A 23,669-nucleotide genomic window follows, 5' to 3' on the forward strand; every position below is an offset into this window, starting at 1 on the left:
CTTGCAGTTCATATAATGATCCTTGTGGTCACAAGCTGTGAGCTTGTCTTACACCAGAACCACTACTCAACAAGGATCACTGTGACGTGATAAAAAGTGCTAGGTTAAAATACTGCTTTGTAATGTGACACTGGAAAGGATGTTTTAAAAAACAATTTAAAAGTGTAATACACCAGACTCTGTAACTGGAGAGAGGCACTCCTGCTGGCCTTGAAGAAACAGGATGCCATGCTGTGAACAGCCGACATGTGGGGCCCTCAGCTGAATTCTGCCAGCAACCATAAGTGCTTAGAAGTATATTCTTCCCCATTCAAACTTCCTGAAGAGAACGCAGCCCAGCTGCCACTTTGACTGCAGCCTTGCAAGATGCTAAGAGGGTCCCTGGGTTCTCATTTATGCTTGAGACACATCCACCTGCCCTACAGAAACCATGAGATAATAAATATCATTTTTTAAAAAGGAATATACCAACCATAGCAAATATTTTGTAAATACAGAGGGAAAAAGGGAAAAAGATCACTCTTATCTTTCCTTGCTAATCCAATGATCATTCCGGACATGCTCTCCTAGTCTTTCTTCAGACATATGATTTACTGTATAGTGAATAAGAATATGCAAACAATTTTACGACCTGAATTTTTCACTTACATTGTACACATTCTCCCATATTAGTACATACAGTCTTCACATTTAGTATTTTTCATGGATGCAAACTTTTCTATCAAGAAGGTGAAGTAAAATTAATCAGTACTACTGTTAGACATTCATTCGGCTTCCAATATTCTATTATTATAAATAAAATACCACTATTAACATGGGCATGTCTGTGTCTTATTTTATTTTTGAGACAGGACCTCAGTCTTTGTCACCCAGGCTGGAGTACAGTGGCACGATCATGGCTCACTGCAGCCTCAACCTCCCAGGCCCAAGTGATCCTCCCACATCAGCTTCCTGAGCAGGTGAGACTACAGGCACACACCACCACACCTGGTTGATTTTTTTTCATTTTCTAAATTTTCTGTAGAGACAGGGTCTCACTGTGTTGCCCAAGCTGATCTCAAACTCCTGCGGCTCAAGTGATCCTCAATGTCTCAGCCTCCCAAAGTGCTGGAATTACAGGCATGAGCCTCCATGCCCTTCCTGTATCTTTATTTTTTGAAAACATATTTTGGATTAGTCCCTAAGAAGCAGCAACCTGGTAAAAAACTATCTCTAAACAAAACATATTATGTCTATCTAAGCCAATTTAAATAATACTATAAATATTTAGGGTACTGGTTTTACCACATTCTTTTGAGTAGTGAATATCTTAGTTTGTAAAAACTTGGGTGACAAATGGTACTTTGAGGTTTTAACTTACATTTCTCTAATTACCAGAGCAAGTTTACATGTTTATCTACATGTTCATTTCAACTTACTGTTTACTCTTTTAAAAATTATGCTTCTTCACCTATAGACTACAGATAATACCACGTACTGCACACAACTGTTGTGAAAATTAGATACAGTCATTTAAATGAAAATATTTATGAAGTGTGGCAAAGAGCAGTTGCTCAATTTTTAGTTTAATGAATACATTGATGAATAAGTGGTCAGTGACACTGTGGCCAACAGTATTAATCTAACAGTCATGTGGAAGGTAGGCAGGCACAAAGCTACTCGCGGGGAGAAAGTGAAACTTTCTAGGTGACCTCCGAAAGATGGCCAGTTGATTGGAAGAGGAGGAAGATGTCCCTGCTGTTTCTTTCCTATCAGTGCCTGCCGACCTTCAGAGCAGATATGAAGAGGTGTCCCAGTGGCGCACAACCTCAACAAGTGGAGACATGCAAGTAACTCCATGCACCTTTCCACCTTCCTCTTCACCACTTCCTCCCCAACACCAGGATGCCAAAGAGGTAAAAGCTCCACCTCTGCTGATAACAATACCCTTAGTCTATTCCAGGCTCTTCTATGGACTGTTTTAATGGATGGAGCCAGAAGCCATTATCCTCAGTAAACTAACTCAGGAACAAAAAACCAAGCACCACGTGTTCTCACTTAAAAGTGGGAGCTGAACAATGAAAACACATGGACACAGGCAGGGGAACAACACACACTGGGGCCTGTCAGCGGAAGTTGGGAGTTGGGGGGTGGGGATAAAAGGGGAGGTGAGGGGTGGGAGGAGGTTGGGGGACAGAGGGAGAGTATTAGGAAAAATAGCTAATGCCTGCTGGACTTAATACTTAGGTGATGGGTTGACAGGTGCAGCAAACCACCATGGCACACATTTACCTATGTAACAAACCTGTACATCCTGCACACGTACCCCAGAACTTAAAAATTTAAAACAAAGAAAAGAAAAGAAAATACTGGGTATCTTCTTATTACTTGAGGGAAAAGCCATCATCTATATCATCAAAAGGCAAACTATCGTGAAAATCATTTCATTAAATTACAAAATTGCTTGCTATGTGACTGAAAGGCATCATTTTTTCTCCTTAGGAAGTATAGATCCCACAAAAATAGTTCGGTTGAAACTTACAAATCGAAGTTAAAATTAAATCATCTCTATAGCAGACCTACACAGGATGTGAACTTGGTCCTAGATTTCAGTTTCTGACGAAATATCTTGCAGGTCTTGCTCACAGAGAGCTGTTTGAAACCAGAATGCAAACAATTTTACTTTTCTGTGAATCAGAATCTATTCTGATTATATCCATAACAATGGTAAAAAAATAATTCAGAAAATAATAATCATGAATGAAATGCATCATTCATTCCTCTGCCTACCAAGTGACCAGCAGTACGAACCTTCATATCTCTCTGATGCCAAGGATAGCTGTTTGAAGGAGGGAAAGCCTTAGAAGGTGGGTCTGATTGCAACACTTCCTCATCAGCTCAGCCTCCACAGTGGTTTATAATTTACTCAGTAAAAACAGATAGTCAAACATTGGTCAAGACCACGTACAAGCATCCAGAAAGATATCCTTGCCTACTGCACTGCACGTAGCTGGAAAAGTTATGTGAAAGCACAATGTTCCCTTATGAAACAGACAGCTGCCCTCCGGAACTTGGTCAGTTTGCATGTCCTTCAGAAAACAGTAGTGAGTCAGACCACAGGCGTAAAGGCAGGAGAAATGGCTCCTAACAAGAAACCATAGAATTACCCATTTAAAAACAAAAGCCAAATGTATATGCTGTCAGCACTGGTAGGAGCAACTCTCTGTATAGAAGAATATTTATGTTCTCCAAGTCATCTTATGAAATGACTAAATAAAAACTTTAAAGCATAACTTAATGATCCTGATAAATGATGAAGTCTTCAGACTAAAGTCAGACTACCTTTCCAATAATAGTACCAAGCTAGACCAGTTTTTCAACACATAAAAAACATAGTTTATAGCAGGAACAGCCAAACTGTGCATGATCATCTCTTAAAAGTTTAAGTTGCTCAAATAATCATGCCCAGGGTATGATCGCTGTGACTTGAGACAATATCCAGGTATTGTCACTGTGACCTGAGAGACTGACTGCCAACTATGTACAGAAGATGGAAATGGCTCTGGGGCTGAGATGTTTTCAGATGTAGGAAGGGATTTCTACTAAAGTGAGGCATCAAATTTGTCACAGCTAGAAGACCCATAGAAAGTATTGGCCTAATCCTGTCATTTTGCAGCAGGTAATGGAGCCCCAAACAAGTTAACTGATGTGTTCAAAGTTTCATAATGACTGAGATGAACCAGAAAGTCCAGGAAACAGAATGGAAATTAGGCCTGTTTGTGACACTCAGATTTCTCCAATCCCAACGTTAGGGTGTTCTGATTAAACAAAGAACGGCATAAGCAACTGAGAGCAAACGTGCATTCGTGGAAAAAATAATTCAGCACCTCCTTTGTCCCTCTTCATTTCAGAGCCTGCATTTCCAATCAAGACAGCCCACTTCCCTGGCTCCCAGCTCCAGCTCTCCAGGGCTTTCCCCAGAAGCGCAGACACTGCAGGGACAGCCAAGGCACAAGGCCATGGTTTCATCATCCTCTGTCTTTTCCCAGTTCGTAGAGCCGGAAGTGGTAGACTACAGTGACAGATTCCTATCGGGGTCACTGCGATCACAAGGAGCAGAAGCAGCAGACTAAGCTGCTTTTGCTTGAAATGCAGAATTTCTGCTCATCGGCATATGACTGGCTTGGCCACATGAACAACTCTTCTCTATTACGTAATCCATCTCTTTAATTTCCTGTCCACACGAGTATATAAGTCTGGGGGTACGTGTCTTGTAGTGTTTGCTGTACGTGTCGAAGTGTGTGTGGAGGTATCAGGACGTTACATGCATGTGTATTGTGGTGGCTGCTGTTTTAGAAATGAGGGTCCCTTCGGATGGCCATTCAGCAAGGATACAGTTTTTGAACCTGATCTCCATACAAGAATGGTTGGTTATTGCTTAAAATGTAGGATTGTCTTATTCCTAAATGGCCTTGAATGTGGATCAAACTAACATTATGAAGAAGAAACAAAAACATCCCTGTGCACTTTGACCTTAGATGTTAACTATCATTGTAGAGTCCTGACTGCTAACCACCAAATGACAAAGCCACCTCACAGTGATGCTTACAAAATAAGAGAAAGGTTCTTCAGTGTTTAAAAAGCCATTGTAACATGATATTCTTCCCAAATTATCACACCTATGTAAAAAAAAAAAAAAAAAAACATTTAAAAATCAAGACTATCTTATTCCCTTTTGGCATCAAAATACTTAACTGCATTTTAATGCTGTGCATAAGGAAATGGTTTACCTTCCAGCATTTTCTGCAGACTGTTCCTCATGACATGGATGTTCTCTATCCCGATAAACTGAAACTTGATATTGGAATAATTGTCTTCATTCTCATAGCCTTTCCCTGCAGCGCGATTTGCCATTGCATTAAGCTGCAGTGGTCAGCAAAACAGAACAGTCATCAATTACATTGATGAAACAATGAAGAAACAACCAAAACATTTCATGGATACCCAATCAAAGCATTCAGAATGATGTGCAGAAACATAATATGCTTATTTGAATCACTGCAACCTTGCACTGAACTACATAGCTTCAGGCACTTCTGCTGAGCTTATATTCAACAGCATGAATTTGTCGGTGTTGGTCACATTTTCTTAGCTGGAAAGCAGTCTACTGATAAACTCTTCTGGAGATGTCTCCTGCAGTCCCCGTCAGAGATGCCAAACTGAATGTGGAATTCTGTGATGGAACCATGTAGTCCAATTTAATACCACGTATAACCCGTAGGTTATAACCCGCAGAAGAATATCAGCAGAAACAGCTGTCAGAATAAGGCTCTATACATTGTTATATCCTCTCTTATTATATGACCAATAAACATGTTATCAAATAGGAATGGCTGCATCATTCTGATAGGCCCACAAGATCCCTCAGATGCCCAATTAAACCTTGAGCAGGAATTACTGAATAAAATGAAGAGACGGAATACAACCACATCTCCAGAGACATTTCCACCCGCCACCTTATTTAAATCTAGAGATCTATTGGGCTTTTTGATCACCTTCATTATTATAATTTTGCATACGGGAAGGTGGGGTCTCCAGGTACAAACTAGGTTAAGTCATAGTGGTCTTAGAAGAAATGTATTAAATGCAAACACTGTCCTAAGCCCTGTGTGGCTAAAATCAAGAAGGGGACAAGTCCTACTTTAGCTGGGAAATACATCGGTTTCTAGAATGGGTAAACATTCTTGCTATTTTATTAAGCAGGTCATCACATCCTAGAAAACAGTACTCACTGACCATTCTCCTGCACCCACCAAGGACAGGAGGGCTGTCCCAGGCAGAGAACCTAAGCTAGGAACTCACCACCGGAAAAAAATATCTGCTTTTGAAAGCACAATGTACCATAGTACTTTTTAAAAAGCCAAAAGAGCTAAGTTTAAAGTTAAAGACACTTATGTTCTTTGACGCAGATCTTCTAAACATCTCACAAAATTAAAAGTACCAGCATATAAAAATAGATGCCCAAGAATGTTTATTGAAAAAAGCTGAAAACCCATGACTATCTCAATAGGGCAATGGCAGTATACACGAAGGTTTATCATGCCCTGGCCTGCAAGCAGTGACCAAGAAGGAGGGCACAGATCACACAGCAGACAGACAGAAGCTCTGAGGCTTACGATGGGGTTATGTCATGATGAGCCCAGTGTAAGTTGAAAATGTCGTAAGTCAAAAGTGCATGGTAAACTGGGAGCTGCGCCCGCTGCTGCCCAGCATCACAACAGAAGTACAGTTTCTGAATGTCTGTTGCTTTTGCACCATTGTAAAAAGTCAAAAAATCATGTAGGTCGAACCATTAAGTCAGGGACCCTCTGTGCATAGACTTGGCACTGGCCCATGACAACTGAAAAGAGTAAGCTACAGAATATTATCCATACAGTCACCCATTTTTATAAAACCAACTTACAAATATGTCTTTAAGTTTTTGCATGCTTATCAAACAGGATAAAAATGTATAGAAAATGGTAGCAATTTGGCAGCAATTACAGCAGAAAGACAGCGTGGCAGGCGACAGGGGAATGCCATCAGTACTACTTTGGACGCCCCCGTAATCTTTCATTGATACGGAGAGCATATATGAAGTTTGTAATTGAAATAACAGAAATGAAGTGTATTAGAAGTGAAAACAGCAGAGGACAAGCCGTTGCCATAAGGGCCCAGGCTGGCAGACATCTCACATTTCAGTAGTAGCCCTGCTCCATGACTTGGCTCATGTGACATCCGCTGGGACACATCAGCCCCTCAGGACACTGCTCCCATCTACAAAAGGGCATCATCTTTCTCCCAGGCATGCTGCGAGAATAAAGAGTCTGGCCTTAATCAAGAAAAAATATTAAAATAATGCATTTCAAGACAACTTACATTCACACTTTAAAAAGTATAAATATTTTGTAGGGAAAACTTTTCTAAAATTACCTATAGATGTTGTTCTTCCAAAACTATTATAAAATATCACTGCTTTGCATAATTTTTCAAAAATATTGGTTCATCTTTTATAACAAGAATCATAAATAGAATTAATAGGACACTTGCAAGTATCGTTACGTGACATGAACCTTACATTTATGCTGTATCTTGACTAATTCAAGTTAAGCGTATTCACCACATACCACAGAGATACTCTTTTTTAAAAAGCATAACAAACAAAAACCAGCCAGGCACAGTGGCTCATGCCTGGAATTCCAGCATTCTGGGAGGCGGAGGTGGGCAGATCTCTTGAGCTCAGGAGTTCAAGATCAGCCTGCGCAACATGGCAAAACCCCATTTCTACAAAAAACACAAAAATTAGCCAGATGTGGTGGCATGTGACTAGTCCCAGCTACTTGGGAGGCAGAGGTGGGAGGACTGCTTGAGCCTGGGAGGTCAAGGCTGCAGTGAGCTGTGATCGTTGCCAATGAACTCCAGCCTAGGTGACAGAGCGAGACCCCCTGTTACTGACCATTCTTCTCCTTTACCCACAAAGACACGAGGGCTATCCCAAGCGGAGATTAAAAAAAAAATACATAGTCTACAAAAGTTAGAATGTGGAATCGATTTTTTAAAAACAAAAATTAAAATATTATTATTTTAATCTATAATTAAGACTCCATGTACACATGATGAAATAGCTGATTATCTCTGATCTGGGAGAACTGACTGGTAGTCTTCCTTAAAAGCAAAGGAGTGATACAAATAACCTCCTGAACATCAGTGTGCACTTCTCAGAATGAACAGAAGGTGGCAATATTTCATCTACCATCTAAAGTGTAATTTCTTAGGATTTTCACCTTTTACAGGACCTATCATGATAATGCAGCAAAAGCTGGACCCTTAAAGCAGGAGATACGGTATAACAATTAATAAAAATTCAATAAGTTATCTTGGACATTTTATGCGTATGCGTATGCGTGTGCGGTAAGATAATAGCATGCCTTACATAAACAAATCGCTATTACTACAGCAAATACGGCCCTCTGTCCCTTTGACTGAGAACTCCATTTCACAACTAAAGAAAAACTATTCATTTCAGGTCCTAAAAGTTCTCAAGTAGATAAAGCAATAAAGGTGGGCACTTCAGTTTCAATGTATGTTTAAGAAACACAACAGACAGGTGAAAAGTAGGACTGGAAAAGTACCCTGTTTCCTAACACAAGGTTCTTTTGCTGTTTGAGAATATCAGTGTCTTTGGGTGCAGAGAAGTTAATAAATGAAGCAAAGTCAACACTCTGCGGACACCTACTAAGGCCAGGCATTAAGTGGAATCAAAAGAAGCTGTTCCCGCGGCCTTCAGCTTAGAATTGACAATGGAAGGGAAAAGCACATGGCACCCAGTGGTCACAGATGACATCCACCAGGACTGGGCAAGAGCTGAGCAAAAGGTAGACACAGTGACAGCGACAAGAGTTGGAATCGAAGGCAACTGTCTGGCCCGGGGATCAGGGGTAATGTTTTGTGGCAGAGAGAAAGCTAGAGCTGGACTGTAACATAATCCGGAAGGATGGAGAGAGAGGGACGGCATTCTAGATGGCCAGTGAGCTAACCACTCCAAGTGAAGATGAAGGTTCCTGTGTGGCAGCTACCGCAAGAGGGAAGGCTCGAAAGCACTGAGGGTCCACGACAACAGGCCCAGCAAGGAACGGAGACTTCGCCTGTGGCAGCGGAGAGCAACTCCAGGAGTTTGAGCAAGTCTAACTGAAAAACTGGAGACTGATTTAGTGTCCACAACAGAGAAGATGCACAGGAATAAGGAGCCAGCAGAGAGGGGTGGGCGCTGAAAACCTCGGCGCTGAAAGAGAGGAGGGATGGAGAATGCAGGCTCCACGAGAGGCCCTGAGCCTCTCATTTATGGCCATATCCTTATCCTTCAAACCGGCACAGAACAGGCACTCAAGGAAGATTTACTGACCGGCTGAGCAACTGCATAAATGACCAGATAACAGAATGAGGCCAGGGGAGAGCAGGCCAAGACTGAAGAAACAGCATCAGATTCTCGCCCTAACCCTGAATCAATCAAACATAGGAAAACTCAGTCTGTGTCCATCGTGTTATCAGCCTGCTCACTGCCTTAGTCCTGGAGTCTGCCATTTCCACAGCTACATTTTATGCCTGAATAATGACAGTGCCTAGGCTGACATGGTTGGGAAATGACCATAAAAGCTGATCTTGGCAGGAGGGGGACTTGGTCTTGCCCTAACACAGGTTGTCAAATGATGGTCTTTCTCTCTCCCTCCTATATAACTGGTTAAAGGAAGAAACTTCACTTGTGGTGCAAATACAAACTTGTGAGTTGATTTTATTCCTTGCAACTATTCTCTACAACTGTGCTAGTCAAAATCCTCCTTTCTACCTGCTAAGGACCTCTTGGGCAGATTTAATAACATCAGGTTTCTATTCAGATAGAAAACCTCCATCCAGCCTAACTTAGAATTCCAGTCCCGTGTATGATGCAAAATTAGCTCCTCCCCCCACCGCCTTACAGGCTGTTTGGACTGGTGAGGGGTTTGTTCCGGCCCTCCCTCCCTCTCGTCTTTCTTGTAGGCTCTATCTGTGTACTGGGAGGATGGATGCAGAGAAGAGATAAGAGAAGAGGTAAATTTCTCTTTAGAAAGCTAGGCAGGGTTGCAATTCTCTTCATCGGCTGACATGAGTTGGTCACCACCTCCCTCTCTGGCACAGTGTCCAAGTGCTGAATCTCCCAAGGTACAGATGCAGGTTTTTGGAGGTGGAGAGTACACATCTCACTGACATGGGAGATCCACCTTGGCTTGATCCTATTCCAGTCCGCTCAACTTCCCTCACCAGCATACCCACCCCAAGTCACCCAGAGCTGAAGATACCTGGTGGCTGAGCCCTTTTAAGAATGTTGAAGCAAGATGGCTCATGCTCAACTTCCTTCCTCAGGGTCCACTTGATCCACAGAAAATTTCTCCACTCTTGCCCTGCCAAAAGAAGGGAGCACAGACTGCTCCACGGCCACTGGACACTGCCCTCACCCCAGTTCTCTTCACTCTGGTTGCTGCCATCATGGCCATTAGCAAGTGTGAGACCCCAGATTCCCCTCTCTCAGGCACCCTCATCTCTACCACTGACCCCTCCCAGGACTCAGCAAGTAAGAACCACCTACTCACTAATTCCAGAGAAAAAGAAAAACATCCCACGTGACATCCTGTTACACAACTAAAAACTCACTGACCTGGTGAAATCAGGGGGCAGAACCACAGCGCAGTCTCTGGAGAAGAAGCAAGCACAAAAGGCTGGGCGTCACGGAGGCAAGTGCCTTCTCTTCCTGCCTCAGCACCCCCTCCGCTGGCCCTGGCTGCGTCAGAGGAGCTGTTGGGGGTTTCTCCGGCCTCATCAGGTGTGTGCTCACAGGTGGTAACCCCCACAGAGCCTCCACATGGTAATGAGGCTCTGCTGGAGAATTTTCGTAAACAGAAAAAACACCTTGGGTCAAACGGAGCAAGCGTGGGTTCTGGGGTTGGATAAGCCTGGATGTGAATCTGGGTTCTGCCCTGAACTGTGAGACCCTGGGCAAATTACTGAACCTCTTGAAGTTCTAGCCCTTATCCATGAAAAGAAACAAAACAAAACAAAACCCTCCTAACTTGCCAGGATTCTTGAAAGAACTAAATGAGAAAGTGCCTTGGCCGGGCGCCGTGGCTCACGCCTGTAATCCTAGCACTTTGGGAGGCCCAGACGGGCAGATCACCTGAAGTCAGGAGTTTAGAGACCAGCCTGACCAACATGGTGAAACCCCGTCTCTACTAAAAATACAAAAAAATTAGCCGGGCGTGTGGCGGGTGCCTGTAATCTCAGCTACTAGGGAGGCTGAGGCAGGAGAATTGCTTGAACCTGGGAGGTGAAGGTTGCAGTGATCCGAGATCATGCCACTACACTCCAGCCTGGGTGAAAGTAAAACTGTCTCAAAAAAAAAAAAAAGAAAAGAAAAAAAGAGAAAAAAAAGAAAGTGCCTGGCATTTTTACAAGCTCAGCAAAGTCCCAGAACAAATTAATGATAAAGTAATGAACAAGGATGCAATAAAATGAGTTAGCCCTCATTTGAAAATTCAACGAATACTGCATCAACACTTTCATATGTTCTCAAAGCACCAGACCCTAGCAGTAATATGTGCCCTGCAGAGCATACTTTTTTTTTTGAATCGGCATTCAATACATGCTCGAAGACTTCACTGACTTTGTCTCCCAATTTTTTCTTTTTCTTTCAAGACAGGGTCTCTCGCTCTGTTCCCCAAGCTGGAGTGCAGTGGCACAATCACAGGTCAGTGCAAACTCCCACTCCTGGGCTTAAGCAGTCCTCCCACCTCAGCCTCCCAAGCAGCTGGGACTACAGGCCCCTGCCACCACATCCAGCTATTCTTTTTTTTTTTTTTTTTTTTTTTGAGGCGGAGTCTCGCTCTGTCGCCCGGACTGGAGTGCAGTGGCCGGATCTCAGCTCACTGCAAGCTCCGCCTCCCGGGTTTCCGCCATTCTCCTGCCTCAGCCTCCCGAGTAGCTGGGACTACAGGCGCCCGCCACCTCGCCCGGCTAGTTTTTGTATTTTTAGTAGAGACGGGGTTTCACCGTATTAGCCAGGATGGTCTCGATCTCCTGACCTCGTGATCCGCCCGTCTCGGCCTCCCAAAGTGCTGGGATTACAGGCTTGAGCCACCGCGCCCGGCCAGCTATTCTTTTTCTGGTTTTTGTAGAGATGGGGATCTCCCTATGTTGCCCGGGCTGGTGTCTCCCCAAATCTTAATGTCCACAAGCAGTTCAGAGGCTTTCATCTGAACAGGCAGCTCTGGAAGTTCCCATGTGGGGCTAGCCTTGCTCAAAGGCCAAGAACGATCCAGGTCACCTCCTCATCTTTTTTCTTTTTAACGGAACCTGTGAGCAAACCTGAGAAGTGCCTGCTTGCCATGGTCCACACCTTCTAGAGCAAACTCAGTCTCCTGGCTACCAAGGAGGCCTAACACACTCTGGAACAAAAATCAACAAACACAGTCTTTAAAAGAATAAAAGCTCTAAGCAAACAGTTTAAAACTCACGTGAAGTATACGTGCATGGATAAACATGAGAAGAGGGCACGGCTTGTATGAAGCCCCACTTTTCTTTAATGGATCAGTGTCAAACTCATCGCGGAGAGTAAACACACTTAGCACTAAATATATCCTTCGAATCAAATCCTTTGGATTAATTTATTTTAAATCTGGAATATGCCTGGCTCTACAGCTGCCACGTTTCCTAGAAGGTTTACACAACACAGTACATATCTGGATCACTGCTCCTAAAATTAGTAGGTGAATCTGTCTGGCTTTATTTAAATCTGAAAAAAAAACAGGATAAGAAACAGGCTTCCCAATCGCTCCTCGGTAGAGCCCCGTCTTTTCTCTTCCTTTTCTTATCTTGTCTTCAGTATATCTAAGCGGCTAATCATTAAATCATCTGTAACTATCAGGAGATTCACAACGCCCCACCTTGCTTAAACAAAGGGTACAAAGAAGAGGTGGGAAGGCAGTCACATTAGAAGGAAGGGTTCCAACACAATGAGCCAGAGAGAAAGACACAAATTGAAAGAGAACAGTAAAAGCCACAGATTTTCTGGCATGTTTCAGTGAAAATCTTCCAGCAAAGGAGCTTTTTTTTTTTTTTCCTCCCCAGTTTGAAACTTTTATCTGTGTGTCATGCTCTAAGAATCTAAAAGGAAGGGATCCGTTACTTATAATCTAGTAGAATGTGAGTGTGATCTAGCTGTGATGTCTGTTTCATCACTCATCTCCGTGAATGATTCGCTCATCTGGCACCCGTGAGCAGGAACTCCATCCTCACTACTCCACACACATCTCTCCCGCTGTGTGCTTTGCTCAGAAGAAGACAGGATGGTTCTGAGGTGAGGGGAGGAGTAGGGCACTGATCTCATTCTAGGAAAACATCACATTCTATTATCCTGGACACAAATCATAACACTTGGTGACATGAGGTTCAGAGAATCTGTGAAAATCACCAAGGCCTGAGTATCCACACAAAGGATACGCTTCAGTTCTCATGATTTCTCGTATCACCAATGAGTGTAGACCGTGTCTATAATTACCTCTTCCCAATGGTGTACACTTTTAAATGATGTGAGCTGCTGGTTCTATTTTACCCTTCCTGTTGTAACATTTAGTTCCTATGTTCTTTTTTAAATACCTTCACTGACATGTAATCCACATGTCATACCATTCACCCATTTAAAGCATATGACTCAATGGTGTTTGTTATAGCCATAGAGTTGTGCAACCATCACCATGATCTCATTTTTAGAACATTTCCATTACCCCAAAGAGAAATCCACTACCCACCATTTCTCTCCCTTCTCACAGCCCTAGGCAACCATCAGTTTACTTTCAGTAGCTCTGAATTTGCCTGTTTAAAGCATTTCATGATTCCTTTGTGACCGACTTCTTCCTCTTAGTATAGCACTTTCGAAATTCGTCCATGTTGCAGTATATATCCATAGTCCATTCCTTTTTATAGCTGAATAATATTCCATTGAATGGACATACCATATTTTATAAATCTATTCTCCATTGATGAACATTTGGTTATTTACATTTTAGGCTATCACTAATAATGAACAAATATTCACATACAAGTTTTTATGTGGACATAAGTTTTCATTTCTCTTGGTTATATACCTAGGAAGGAGATGCTGATTCATATGGTAACTCTATGTTTAACTAAATTTAAGGTCCTTATGCTCTTGTACCTTTTCTATATTGAAAACAAATTTCAAACTCTAACTTAGGAAGTGAAAAGTTTCTTAAAATGAACTTCTCACCCCACAGGAAAAACCACAGTAAGCAGTGTTGTATACATTCTCCCAATTTTTTTTTTTTTTTTTTTTTGAGATGGAGTTTCGCTCTTGTTGCCCAAGCTGGAGTGCAATGGCACGATCTCAGCTCACCATAACCTCTGTCTCCCGGGTTCAAGCAAATTCTCCTGCCTCAGCCTCCCCAATAGCTAGGATTACAGGCATGCACCACCACACCCAGCTGATTTTTGTATTTTTAGTAGAGACGAGGTTTTACCATGTTGGTCAGGCTGGTCTCAAACTCGCAACCTCAGGTGATCCAACTGCCCTGGCCTCCCAAAGTGCTGGGATTACAGGTGTGAGCCATCGCGCCCAGCCCCAATTTTTTTTAATGGGATTACATTAAACATAATTTCCCTATCCCACTCTTGTTGCTTAACAGGACATCCTGGACTCCTCCGCTTACCATATGAGGAGAAAGAACTGGACGTTCATATTTCTCCTCAGTCATAGGTCCAGGCACATTTTCATTACTGGCTAGAAAAGTGCAATGCCAAACAAGCTGACTAAGGGACGTTTCATTCTGTCATCTCACTCTGTCCACTGTAGTCAATGCACTTGTAGGTGATTTTGTGTCCATCCCTCTGGGGACTTCACTTGTTGATGAGTTTTAGAAGACTTGGGTCTAAGGAGAAAAACTAGAAATTTTACCGGACTTAACACTGATTCTCCTTAACAAAAAAAAAAAAAAAAAGGCTGAATAGGAGGTGTGGGTCACCCCTTTATGTCTAGATCTATTATTTCCTATTGGTTTTCTTAAATTAGAAAATTAATATATTAATACATATGTAATTGTAAAATAATAATTTTCTAACAATCAACAAGTAGAAAGCCTTCTACCTCCCCAAATCCTACTCCCTTCTCCGTGGAATTTTACAAGTTCAGAGTTTAACCTTTCAGATCTTTTTCTACACCCACCTTTTACACACCTGGAACTTTTTATGAAAAAAATACATTTTTAAATTTACCTTTTCTTTTAGAAATCTTTCCAAGTCATATGTATAAATTACTACAAGTTGAATTTGAAAAATAATAGATGAGTACTTTGCAACAATTGAACTGCTGGAGCTCCGAACTGAATTGTATTGTCAGAGCAGAAAGGGTTGTTTTACAAAGAAACCAATTACTAACATGGTATACTTAGGAGCACAGTCTCCAAAATGAAGCCACATTCACTGGGGTGCCCCTGTGTGCCCAGCACAATGCTAGGGGCAGGAGAAATATCAAATGGACTTGCATATCAGAGGCTGCAGGAGCACTAGACCTCCAGGAAGCAGTCAGCAGGGTGCCCAGACACTAACTACGCCAAGAGGAACCGCTCCTCTGCACAAGAGATGGCAGTCAGCTAGCTTTTGCCTGTCTCCAGTTCCACAACTCAGGCGCAAAGACATGCATCGCAGTGGTGACACTTACTTTAGGCCGGGTGTCAACGACATAAACGAAGTCACTTCCTGGATTGGCTTTCCTAATGGCCTGGAGCATCTGCTCATCCTCTAGGCACCGAGCACTGAAGCCGGACAGGGGCTGGCTGCTCCGGCAGATGGAGGCCTAGGTGGAGAGGTCACAGCAACACAGCACCATCAGGTAACTGTACCCATGAGAGACACTCTATGTGTGTCTCCAGAACAAAGAGCCCTTGGCTCACTGATAGTCCGCCTTAGCTTATGAAAATGTGATACAGCTTTCTGGAAATCAAGCGTTGTTTATTTTTAATTCAAGTCAAAGAAACCACTAATGGGCAAACAATACAAAGGGCCTCTCTGTGCAAAATATTAGGAATGTGTAGAGATGTTTAGATAGGATCTAAGTTATGACATTCAAAACCATTTAAATAACCTGCTTTCCTTTTCACTGGTATTGTTTCATTTTCCTGCTGAAAGAAGAAATACAAAATAAATAACCATTCTCCTCAAATGTACAGGATACTATTAATGGCAAGATCAGTAGAATAAAAATTATTTCTTAATGCTTTCCAACCTTTTTTTTTGTGTGCCCATCTAGAAACATCACAAATACCAAAAACCAATTCTACTTCTAAACAGGAAACTTTCACGGTGACGAGAGCCCACGTTGCTTCTAGGTTTGATACTGAAGGACAGCAGGTACATACCTATGCTGACTCAAGTCTATTTAGAATGACGGGGATTTTTTTTGGAATCAATCTGCATTCTCTGCCTCAAGTCCCCTACCCTGCAATTCTGAAGAGTATATTGCACTGTCAGATGGTATCCAGAAGAGCAGAAACATTTCCCTCAGTTATGAATAGGTGGTACAAATATGACCTTGCAGCTATAAAACTTAGGCTTTTGTGGCAAAGTACTTTTACGGATCTAGGTGGTGTTTTTTTTTTTTTTTTTTTGAGACGGAGTCTCGCTCTGTCACCCAGGCTGGAGTGCAGTGGCGTGATCTCGGCTCACTGCAAGCTCCGCCTCCCGGGTTTACGCCATTCTCCTGCCTCAGCCTCCCGAGTGGCTGGGACTACAGGCGCCCGCCACCGCGCCCAGCTAATTTTTTGTATTTTTAGTAGAGACGGGGTTTCACCGTGTTAACCAGGATGGTCTTGATCTTCTAACTTTGTGATCCACCCACCTCGGCCTCCCAAGGTGCTGGGATTACAGGTGTGAGCCACCACGCCCGGCCAAATCTAGGTTTTAACATGTAAATTAAACACAAAGCACCCAATAAAATGCATGAATGTCTCAAAGCATCTACACTGAGACTGTAAGTCCACAGTGTGAAAGAATGCAGGCAGTGACAGAACCCCTCCACGCAGGATAATACGGAGGGGAAAGTTTCACTGCAAATAGTCCTGTCACGTCACAGCCTCTTCAGGGTGCTTGCACTGCAGGGTTCCATCCGTGAAGGGGCACCCCAACTCTTAGTCCAACCATAGCTGAATTGTCTTTAAAGCCCAACCCAGGACAACTTAACATGGGTTTGGATCTCTCCAAAGGGCTTGGGTGCTCCTTGTTGGAAAAGGTGGGGACATTTCTCACTAGCTCTGAAGCTGGAGAACCACAGAATGGCTGGACATATCACAGGGCCAGTGTCTGAGGGCGCCAGCACCATTCTGCAGAGACGGACAATCACTCAGCGGATTAAAGGAAGCCTGAAGCCTACAGCCAGGTTCAGAATTCAGGGGGACAAGGTGTGGGAGTGGGAAGCAAAGCAAAGAAGCAGTAGAGTCACTCCAGGGTGGCTCACTCCTGACTGGTGGGGAGGAGAAAAAGATGAGGGTGTGAGCACGGCAGACAGAACAGCAAGCAACGGCGAGGCCAGGAGCAAGGGGAAGTGAAGGTGGGGATCAAGAGGGACGTGGCGAGCAGAAGGCAAGCTATGTCCGAGGACCAGAAAGCAAATGACACACATGGCTTTCACGGGGATCCTGTTTGCTTTGATCTTTAAGGGGTCAGGGTCTGCCACCTGCTCAGAGGGAATTCTGCCTGGAAAGAGAATAATTCTGAGTTGGCTTTAGATGATACTTTATCCAGGTTAAAGAAATATTAGTTGGCCCGGTGTGGTGGCTCACACCTGTAATCCCAGCACTTTGGGAGGCCGAGGCGGGCAGATAACTTGAGGGCAGGAGTTCGAGACCAGCCTGGCCAACATGGTGAAACCCTGTCGCTACTAAAAATACAAACATTAGCTGGGCGTGGTGGTGCACACACGCAATCCCAGCTACCCAGCAGGCTGAGGCAGGGGAATCGCTTGAACCCGAGAGGTGGAGTTTGCAGTGCGCTGAGATCGCACCACTGCACTCCAGCCTAGGCGACAGTGAAACTTCATCTCAAAAATTAAAATAAAAAAATAAAAAAGAGAGAAAGAAAGAAAGAAAGAAAAAGAAAGAAATATTAGTTAAGGACAGCTGCCATCAGACAATCTTAGATTCCATCAGAAGGGTTAGATGGGGATGGCAACATATTGCAATGGTGAGAATCTGAGAACACACACACCAAAACTCACTAAAGTAGTGAGACACCAATTATGAAATGAAGCAATTTAGGGACGACAACTATTTCAAATTATCTTCTGGTTTAGAACAGCTAGTTTTAAATAAGGAACTATATTGGAACTGTTATACTATGGAATGTGGTCGATTAATTGAAACACACATATTAGACAGACTACACTTTTGATATTTTGTAGTTAGATTTTCTTAACAAAGATATGCTCTAAATGGAATTTTTCATTGACTCAGTAATTGCTAACGTGGTTTTCAATTTTGTGCAAAACGGTAAGTAGTCTCAATGCTTTTGTGCACCTATACACACCCTAGACAGATTATCCAAAGAGTATTACTATTACTTGGCAGCACTTCTTACTGATGTTGGAGCACAGATTAAACACTCTTCAGATGCAAACCGTAAAGGATAGCACTCATTTACAATGCTACTGATGATTAAAATAGTCAACATTTTTGATGGCTTACTACTGCTTTAGAGTGTTTATATGATAGGCACTATTATAAGAACTTTGCATATTTTTATTTAATTAGCCTAATTATCATATACAATAAGACCTATTATTTGCTCCACTTTATACATGAAGTTACCAAGGCACGGAGAGGTTAAGTAACATACTCAAGGTCACACAGTTAATAAATAGGGAAGCCAAGATTTGAATCCAGAGTATTTCCTGATTCTGAATTCTTAACAAAGTAATATAAGCCCGGATGGGGGGAAATAGGTCAGGCAGCACAATACAACATTAAGATACAGCATCAAGCCAGGTGCAGTGGCTCAGGCCTGTAATCCCATCACTTCTAGAGGCCGAGGCAGGTGAATCACCGGAGGTCAGCAGTTCAAGACGAGCCTGGCCAACATGGTGAAACCCATCTCTACTGAAAATACAAAAATTAGCCAGACATGGTGGTGCACGCCTGTAATCCCAGCTGCTTGGGAGGCTGAGGCAGGAGAATCGCTTGAACCTGGGAGGTCGAGGCTGCAGTGAGCTGAGATCACGCCACTGCACTCCAGCCTGGATGACAGAGCGAGACTCCATCCCAAAACAGAAAGATGCAGCATGAAGACCTGGCTTTCAGTCCCAGTTGTGCTCTCACTCATTGTATGATCTTGGGTAATTTATGTGTCTTCTCTGATCCTCAGTTTTCTCATCTATAAAATGGGTCAAATATGAAGACTACAGGGTGTGATAAGGGGCATAACACTGTAAAACTCCTGGCACTGTGCCTAACACATAGGAAGTTTCCATAAGCATTCAGTATAAAAAGAGACCAAAAAGGTCTGTATTTTTCCTAAGGAAAGTTGCCTCACTGGAAATCTTCTAGAGTTTTGTTTCCTAGAAATGCGTATTATAAATTTGGGAGACCATGCTGCGCACCATGTGAAAGCAAAACTTAAAAAAAAAAAAAAAATCGTAACATAATAAAAAACAAAGGATATAGCAATTCTAAGAACGATCATAGAAAGATACACAGAATTCTGAACACACATGACTAAGCATCTCTAACCATGATCCGTAAAGCTGTTAATAGCCGGACATTCAAAGGGAGCCCACATGGCTCTACATAACCGGCGCGGTAAGGCCTGAAATTAGTATTACGGGTTGCTCCGACATATGGTAAAAGTGAGAGGGTCTCAAATGGCTTCACTGCAAGTTCCCTGCCATGCTCTGCTCCTGCAGGTAAGGTTCTTGAGTGAAACAATTCTTATCCAGCAGACCAGGTGCGGCTCCTGCCCGTACCTTGGTAGCAGGTTTCAGTTCCCCGCCAGCCATGGAACGATGCACACAAGCTAATCGCATCCTCCTGCAGGAACCAAGGGTGACCCCACGCCCCTGACACTACACAGCCTGCCTCTCACAGCCCCTGGCTGTCACTCTGCTCCTCAGTGCAACCTCATGTGCCCCTTCATGGGCTGTGGTGGCCTCCTCCCCTTGGCAGTGAGTATATGTGACCAGTAAAACTGCTGTTCATCTCACCTGGCCACTGTCAAGTGCTGTGTCTGGCTGTCCCTATAACCTAGAGCAGGAATCCCTGCCTCACCACGGGAGTGAAAGAATGTGATCATATCCACTAAAAATAAAGGCAAAAACTGCAATTACTTTTGCAACAACCTAACACTATGTATGGTAACAGCTGATACAAAGGGAAAGATGGACCCTCAGCAGGGGCCTTTATATCAAACAGAACTTCAGGTTCATAAAATCATGTAAACTTCAAGCTTCTCCTAATCTAGTCAATTCCCAGTGCCCAACATTAGGCACGTCATCTCACCACCACACTCAGAAGCGTCCCTTTGGTCACATACACAGGAAACAGTATCTTCACTATAAAATGTAGTTACCTTATTCATAAGCATAAATTCTTTTGGGGTAGGAATACATACTCGTCAGCCTAAAATATCTCAAATAACCAAAGAGAAAAAGGAAAGATCAGCAAATTTATGGAATGTGGACCTGTTCACTTTTTCTGGGAGACTGCCTGTTTTCTATATGGCCATCCGTGAGCAATGACAGCACAGATAACTACTCTGGTGTTTCAGTGTCTTCCATTAAGCACAGAAATCCACACCTTTGGTAATAAAATTTCCCTTTAGGAAAAGCCCTAGTCAAATCAGAAGCATTTATATAATTAATCTTGATATTAAAATGTAAATATTGTTACAAAACACAAATTGGATCATTATTCTACCAGCAAAACAGATTTCAGTTCATGGTGTAGGAGAGTGGATGGGCAAGTGTGTGCTCACTCAGGACTTCCCTGGGGTAACCCGATCACGCAGCACTGCTTCGAAACACATCTCTGTTCTGTACCTTGGAAGAAGAGCTAGAGCTTCAGGTCGTTTCTGCTTTAAAATCTTAAATATGGGAAATGAATACCCATAAGCTCTAACTATGCTGGGTGAGTTCATTTGCAGGCCTGGAGGTTCAGTCAAGAATAGCACTTGCGGGAGCAGGCATGGAGCTATGTGAGTCTGACGTCAGCCGGGAAAGAAGCTGCCTCTGAGGTCTAATTGCTAAAAATTCTCTCCTTTCTGAGACAATACACATTTAATCCTGGTACTACTCACACTGACAAAAAGCAAAAGGTCCCTTGTCTCAAGAATATAAAAAGGGAGGTGCTAGGCACACTGTGCTCACTTTTTAAATATTCTACAGACAACAATAAAACACCTCTGTAACAACAATAAAAGATCCTTCTCCCTCTCCTGGATTCGTCTTCTCTCTTACTTCTGTAATCAATGCACGCTACAAAAAAAAAGTGCATGTTGTCCGGGCGCGGTGGCTCAAGCCTGTAATCCCAGCACTTTGGGAGGCCGAGACGGGTGGATCACGAGGTCAGGAGATCGAGACAATCCTGGCTAACACGGTGAAACCCCGTCTCTACTAAAAAATACAAAAAACTAGCGGGGCGAGATGGCGGGCGCCTGTAGTCCCAGCTACTCGGGAGGCTGAGGCAGGAGAATGGCGTAAACCCGGGAAGCGGAGCTTGCAGTGAGCCGAGATCGCGCCACTGCACTCCAGCCTGGGCGACAGAGCTAGACTCCGTCTCAAAAAAAAAAAAAAAGGGGGGGGGCATGTTACCAGTATCCTAATTTCAAGTGCAACATCATGAAATTTCATATCTCTATTTATTCTAAAAAAAAAAAAAAAAAAAAAAAAAAGCCAGGCGCAGTGGCTCACGCCTGTAATCCCAGGACTTTGGGAGGCCGAGGCAGGTAGATCACTTGAGCACAGGAGCTTGAGACCAGCCTGGGCAACATGGCTTTCCCTGTCTCTACAAAAAATGCAAAAAAAAATTAGCTGGGCAGGGTGGCACACACGTGGTCCCAGTGACTCGGGAGCCTGAGATGGGAAGATCACTTGAGCCTGGGGAGGTCAAGGCTTCAGTAAGCCAAGATTGTGCCAGGGCACTCCAGCCTGGGAGACAGAGTGAGACCTTGTCTCAAATAGTAAAATAAAATAAAATTTACAAAAGCCAGCCCAGGCAACACAGCAAGACCCTGCCTGTACAAAAAATTTCCTTCTCTACAAAAACATTTTTTTAAACTTAGCAGGTGTGGTGGTATGTACCTACAGTTCTAACTGCTTGTGGGGATGAGACACAAGGAGCCCTTGAACTCTCAAGAGTTTGCTATGATCGTGCCACTGCACTCCAGCCTGGGTGACAGTGAGACCTTGTCTCAAAAAAAAAAAAAAAAAAAATTACATCTTCCTTTGCCTCTAACCAGTGCTCCAGCTCTGTGCAGGCTGAAATATATTTGGAATTAATAAAATACTTTAACCCTAATTCAGGGCTAGAAAAAGAAGAAGAGCAATGAATGCAACTAAAAAGAAGATAACTTTTATCCTACCAATTCACAGAACTTTCACCACTAAATGAGTATTTTCCTTCAAAGTAGCCAACAGAGAAGGCTATGTGCTCACTCTGATGAAGCTGGCATTGCTCAAGATATTTTTGGAAGCCTGTAGAATCTGACTGAGACCCTGCTCTACCCCGCTGGCTGTAGGTGCAGGCGTGTGGATCCACACTCGCACGCTCCCCTCTCTTTGTTTACAGCCTCACTCGGCTTTGAATCCAGAACAGTATTATCTAGCTTAAAAACTAAAGTTTCTCTCTCACCTGGTCAGAGCCAAATAACATTTTGTTTTTTTAAACCACCTTTTTTAAAGGTGGTTTTTTGCTACCTTTTAAAAAGGGTGGTAAAGAGCATTCTTGCTCATCCACATCTGTTTTCCTATCCTCCACAGTAATGGAACTCTAAGTTTTAGCTGTTTTAATGGCCACCCAAAACGCTGTACTGTCATACCTGCCCTGTGCAGTTCTGACGAAAGGGAGGTGTCATGTGGCAGTTTCTGGAAGCCTCCCTCAAAAAGCTGGGCACACACCATTAGCCCTCCGTCACCTGCCACCTGCAATGTGTGGGTGGTGACTGTACGGAAGCAACCTCTTGCACCAGGCAGGCCATAGCCAAGTCCAGGGGATGGCAGAGGAGAAAGGTAGAAGGAGCTTGAGTACCTGAAGGCTAAGTGGGGTGGGGCCAGGCTACCAGGCCAGGACTGCCCACCCTGGGAATTTTATGCAAGAGAAAAAAACTTCTATCCTATTAGAGCCACTGTTACTTAGAGTCCCTATTACAGACAAACCCAATTCTGGCTTTTATAAATAATATTTAAAAAATAAAACCCATGCTCTCTATAATCAAAGATTTCTTATACTGAAGATACTCAAAAGAACACAGGTAAAAACAGGTCATAAGGCCATGCACAGTGGCACATGCCTGTAATCCCACCACTTTGTGAGGCTGAGGCAGGCCAGGTCACCTGTGGTTAGGAGTTCAAGACCAGCCTGGCCAACACGGTGAAACCCCTTCAATGACTAAAAATACAAAAACACACACACAAAAATTAGCTGGGCACGTTGGCAAGTACCTGTAATCCCAGCTACTCAGGAGGCTGAGGCAGGAGCATTGCTTGAACCTGGGAAGCAGAGGTTGCAGTGAGCTGAGACTGCACCACTGCACTCCAGCCTGGGCAACAGAGGGAGACTCTGCCTCAAAAAAAAAAAAAAAAAAAGCAATAGAGAAAAAGAATGGGCAATGGACTTCAGGGGCTTTTCTAAAATAGGCCTGCCACAGATCTCCAGAACTGAATAAGCAATGAGCCTCCCAAGGTGCTCACTTAGAAGAGGGCAGTATTCACTTGGATGATTAGCTTTAGGGATTTTCTGAACCTACTGAGTCCTTTTCTGAATCATTACGTTACTGTCAAACAAACATGGGAGGGCTACACGAGATAAGGACTTAGCATAGTTGTATCATGTCATACCATGCACAGGAATATC

General features: G+C 43.3%; 2 protein-coding genes across 2 annotated transcripts in view; one reads left to right on the forward strand and one right to left on the reverse strand.

The window, feature by feature from the left end:
- Positions 1-7,073, forward strand: part of VPS37A (VPS37A subunit of ESCRT-I) — an 87,672-nt gene extending 80,599 nt beyond the window's left edge. Inside the window, exon 12 of the mRNA XM_033226107.1 lies at positions 3,891-7,073. The gene's annotated coding sequence lies outside the window, so the exon portion shown is untranslated. The remainder of the gene's footprint in view (positions 1-3,890) is intronic.
- Positions 1-23,669, reverse strand: part of MTMR7 (myotubularin related protein 7) — a 115,324-nt gene that overhangs the window by 27,911 nt on the left and 63,744 nt on the right. The window contains exons 6-7 of the mRNA XM_033226081.1: positions 15,278-15,412; positions 4,770-4,902 (exon numbers count right to left, since the gene is read on the reverse strand). Coding sequence (XP_033081972.1) covers positions 4,770-4,902; positions 15,278-15,412 — 268 coding nt within the window. The remainder of the gene's footprint in view (positions 1-4,769; positions 4,903-15,277; positions 15,413-23,669) is intronic.

This window comes from Trachypithecus francoisi, unplaced genomic scaffold (assembly GCF_009764315.1).
Source record: "Trachypithecus francoisi isolate TF-2019V2 unplaced genomic scaffold, Tfra_2.0 Contig01440, whole genome shotgun sequence".
In the NCBI taxonomy this organism is placed as follows: domain Eukaryota; kingdom Metazoa; phylum Chordata; class Mammalia; order Primates; family Cercopithecidae; genus Trachypithecus; species Trachypithecus francoisi.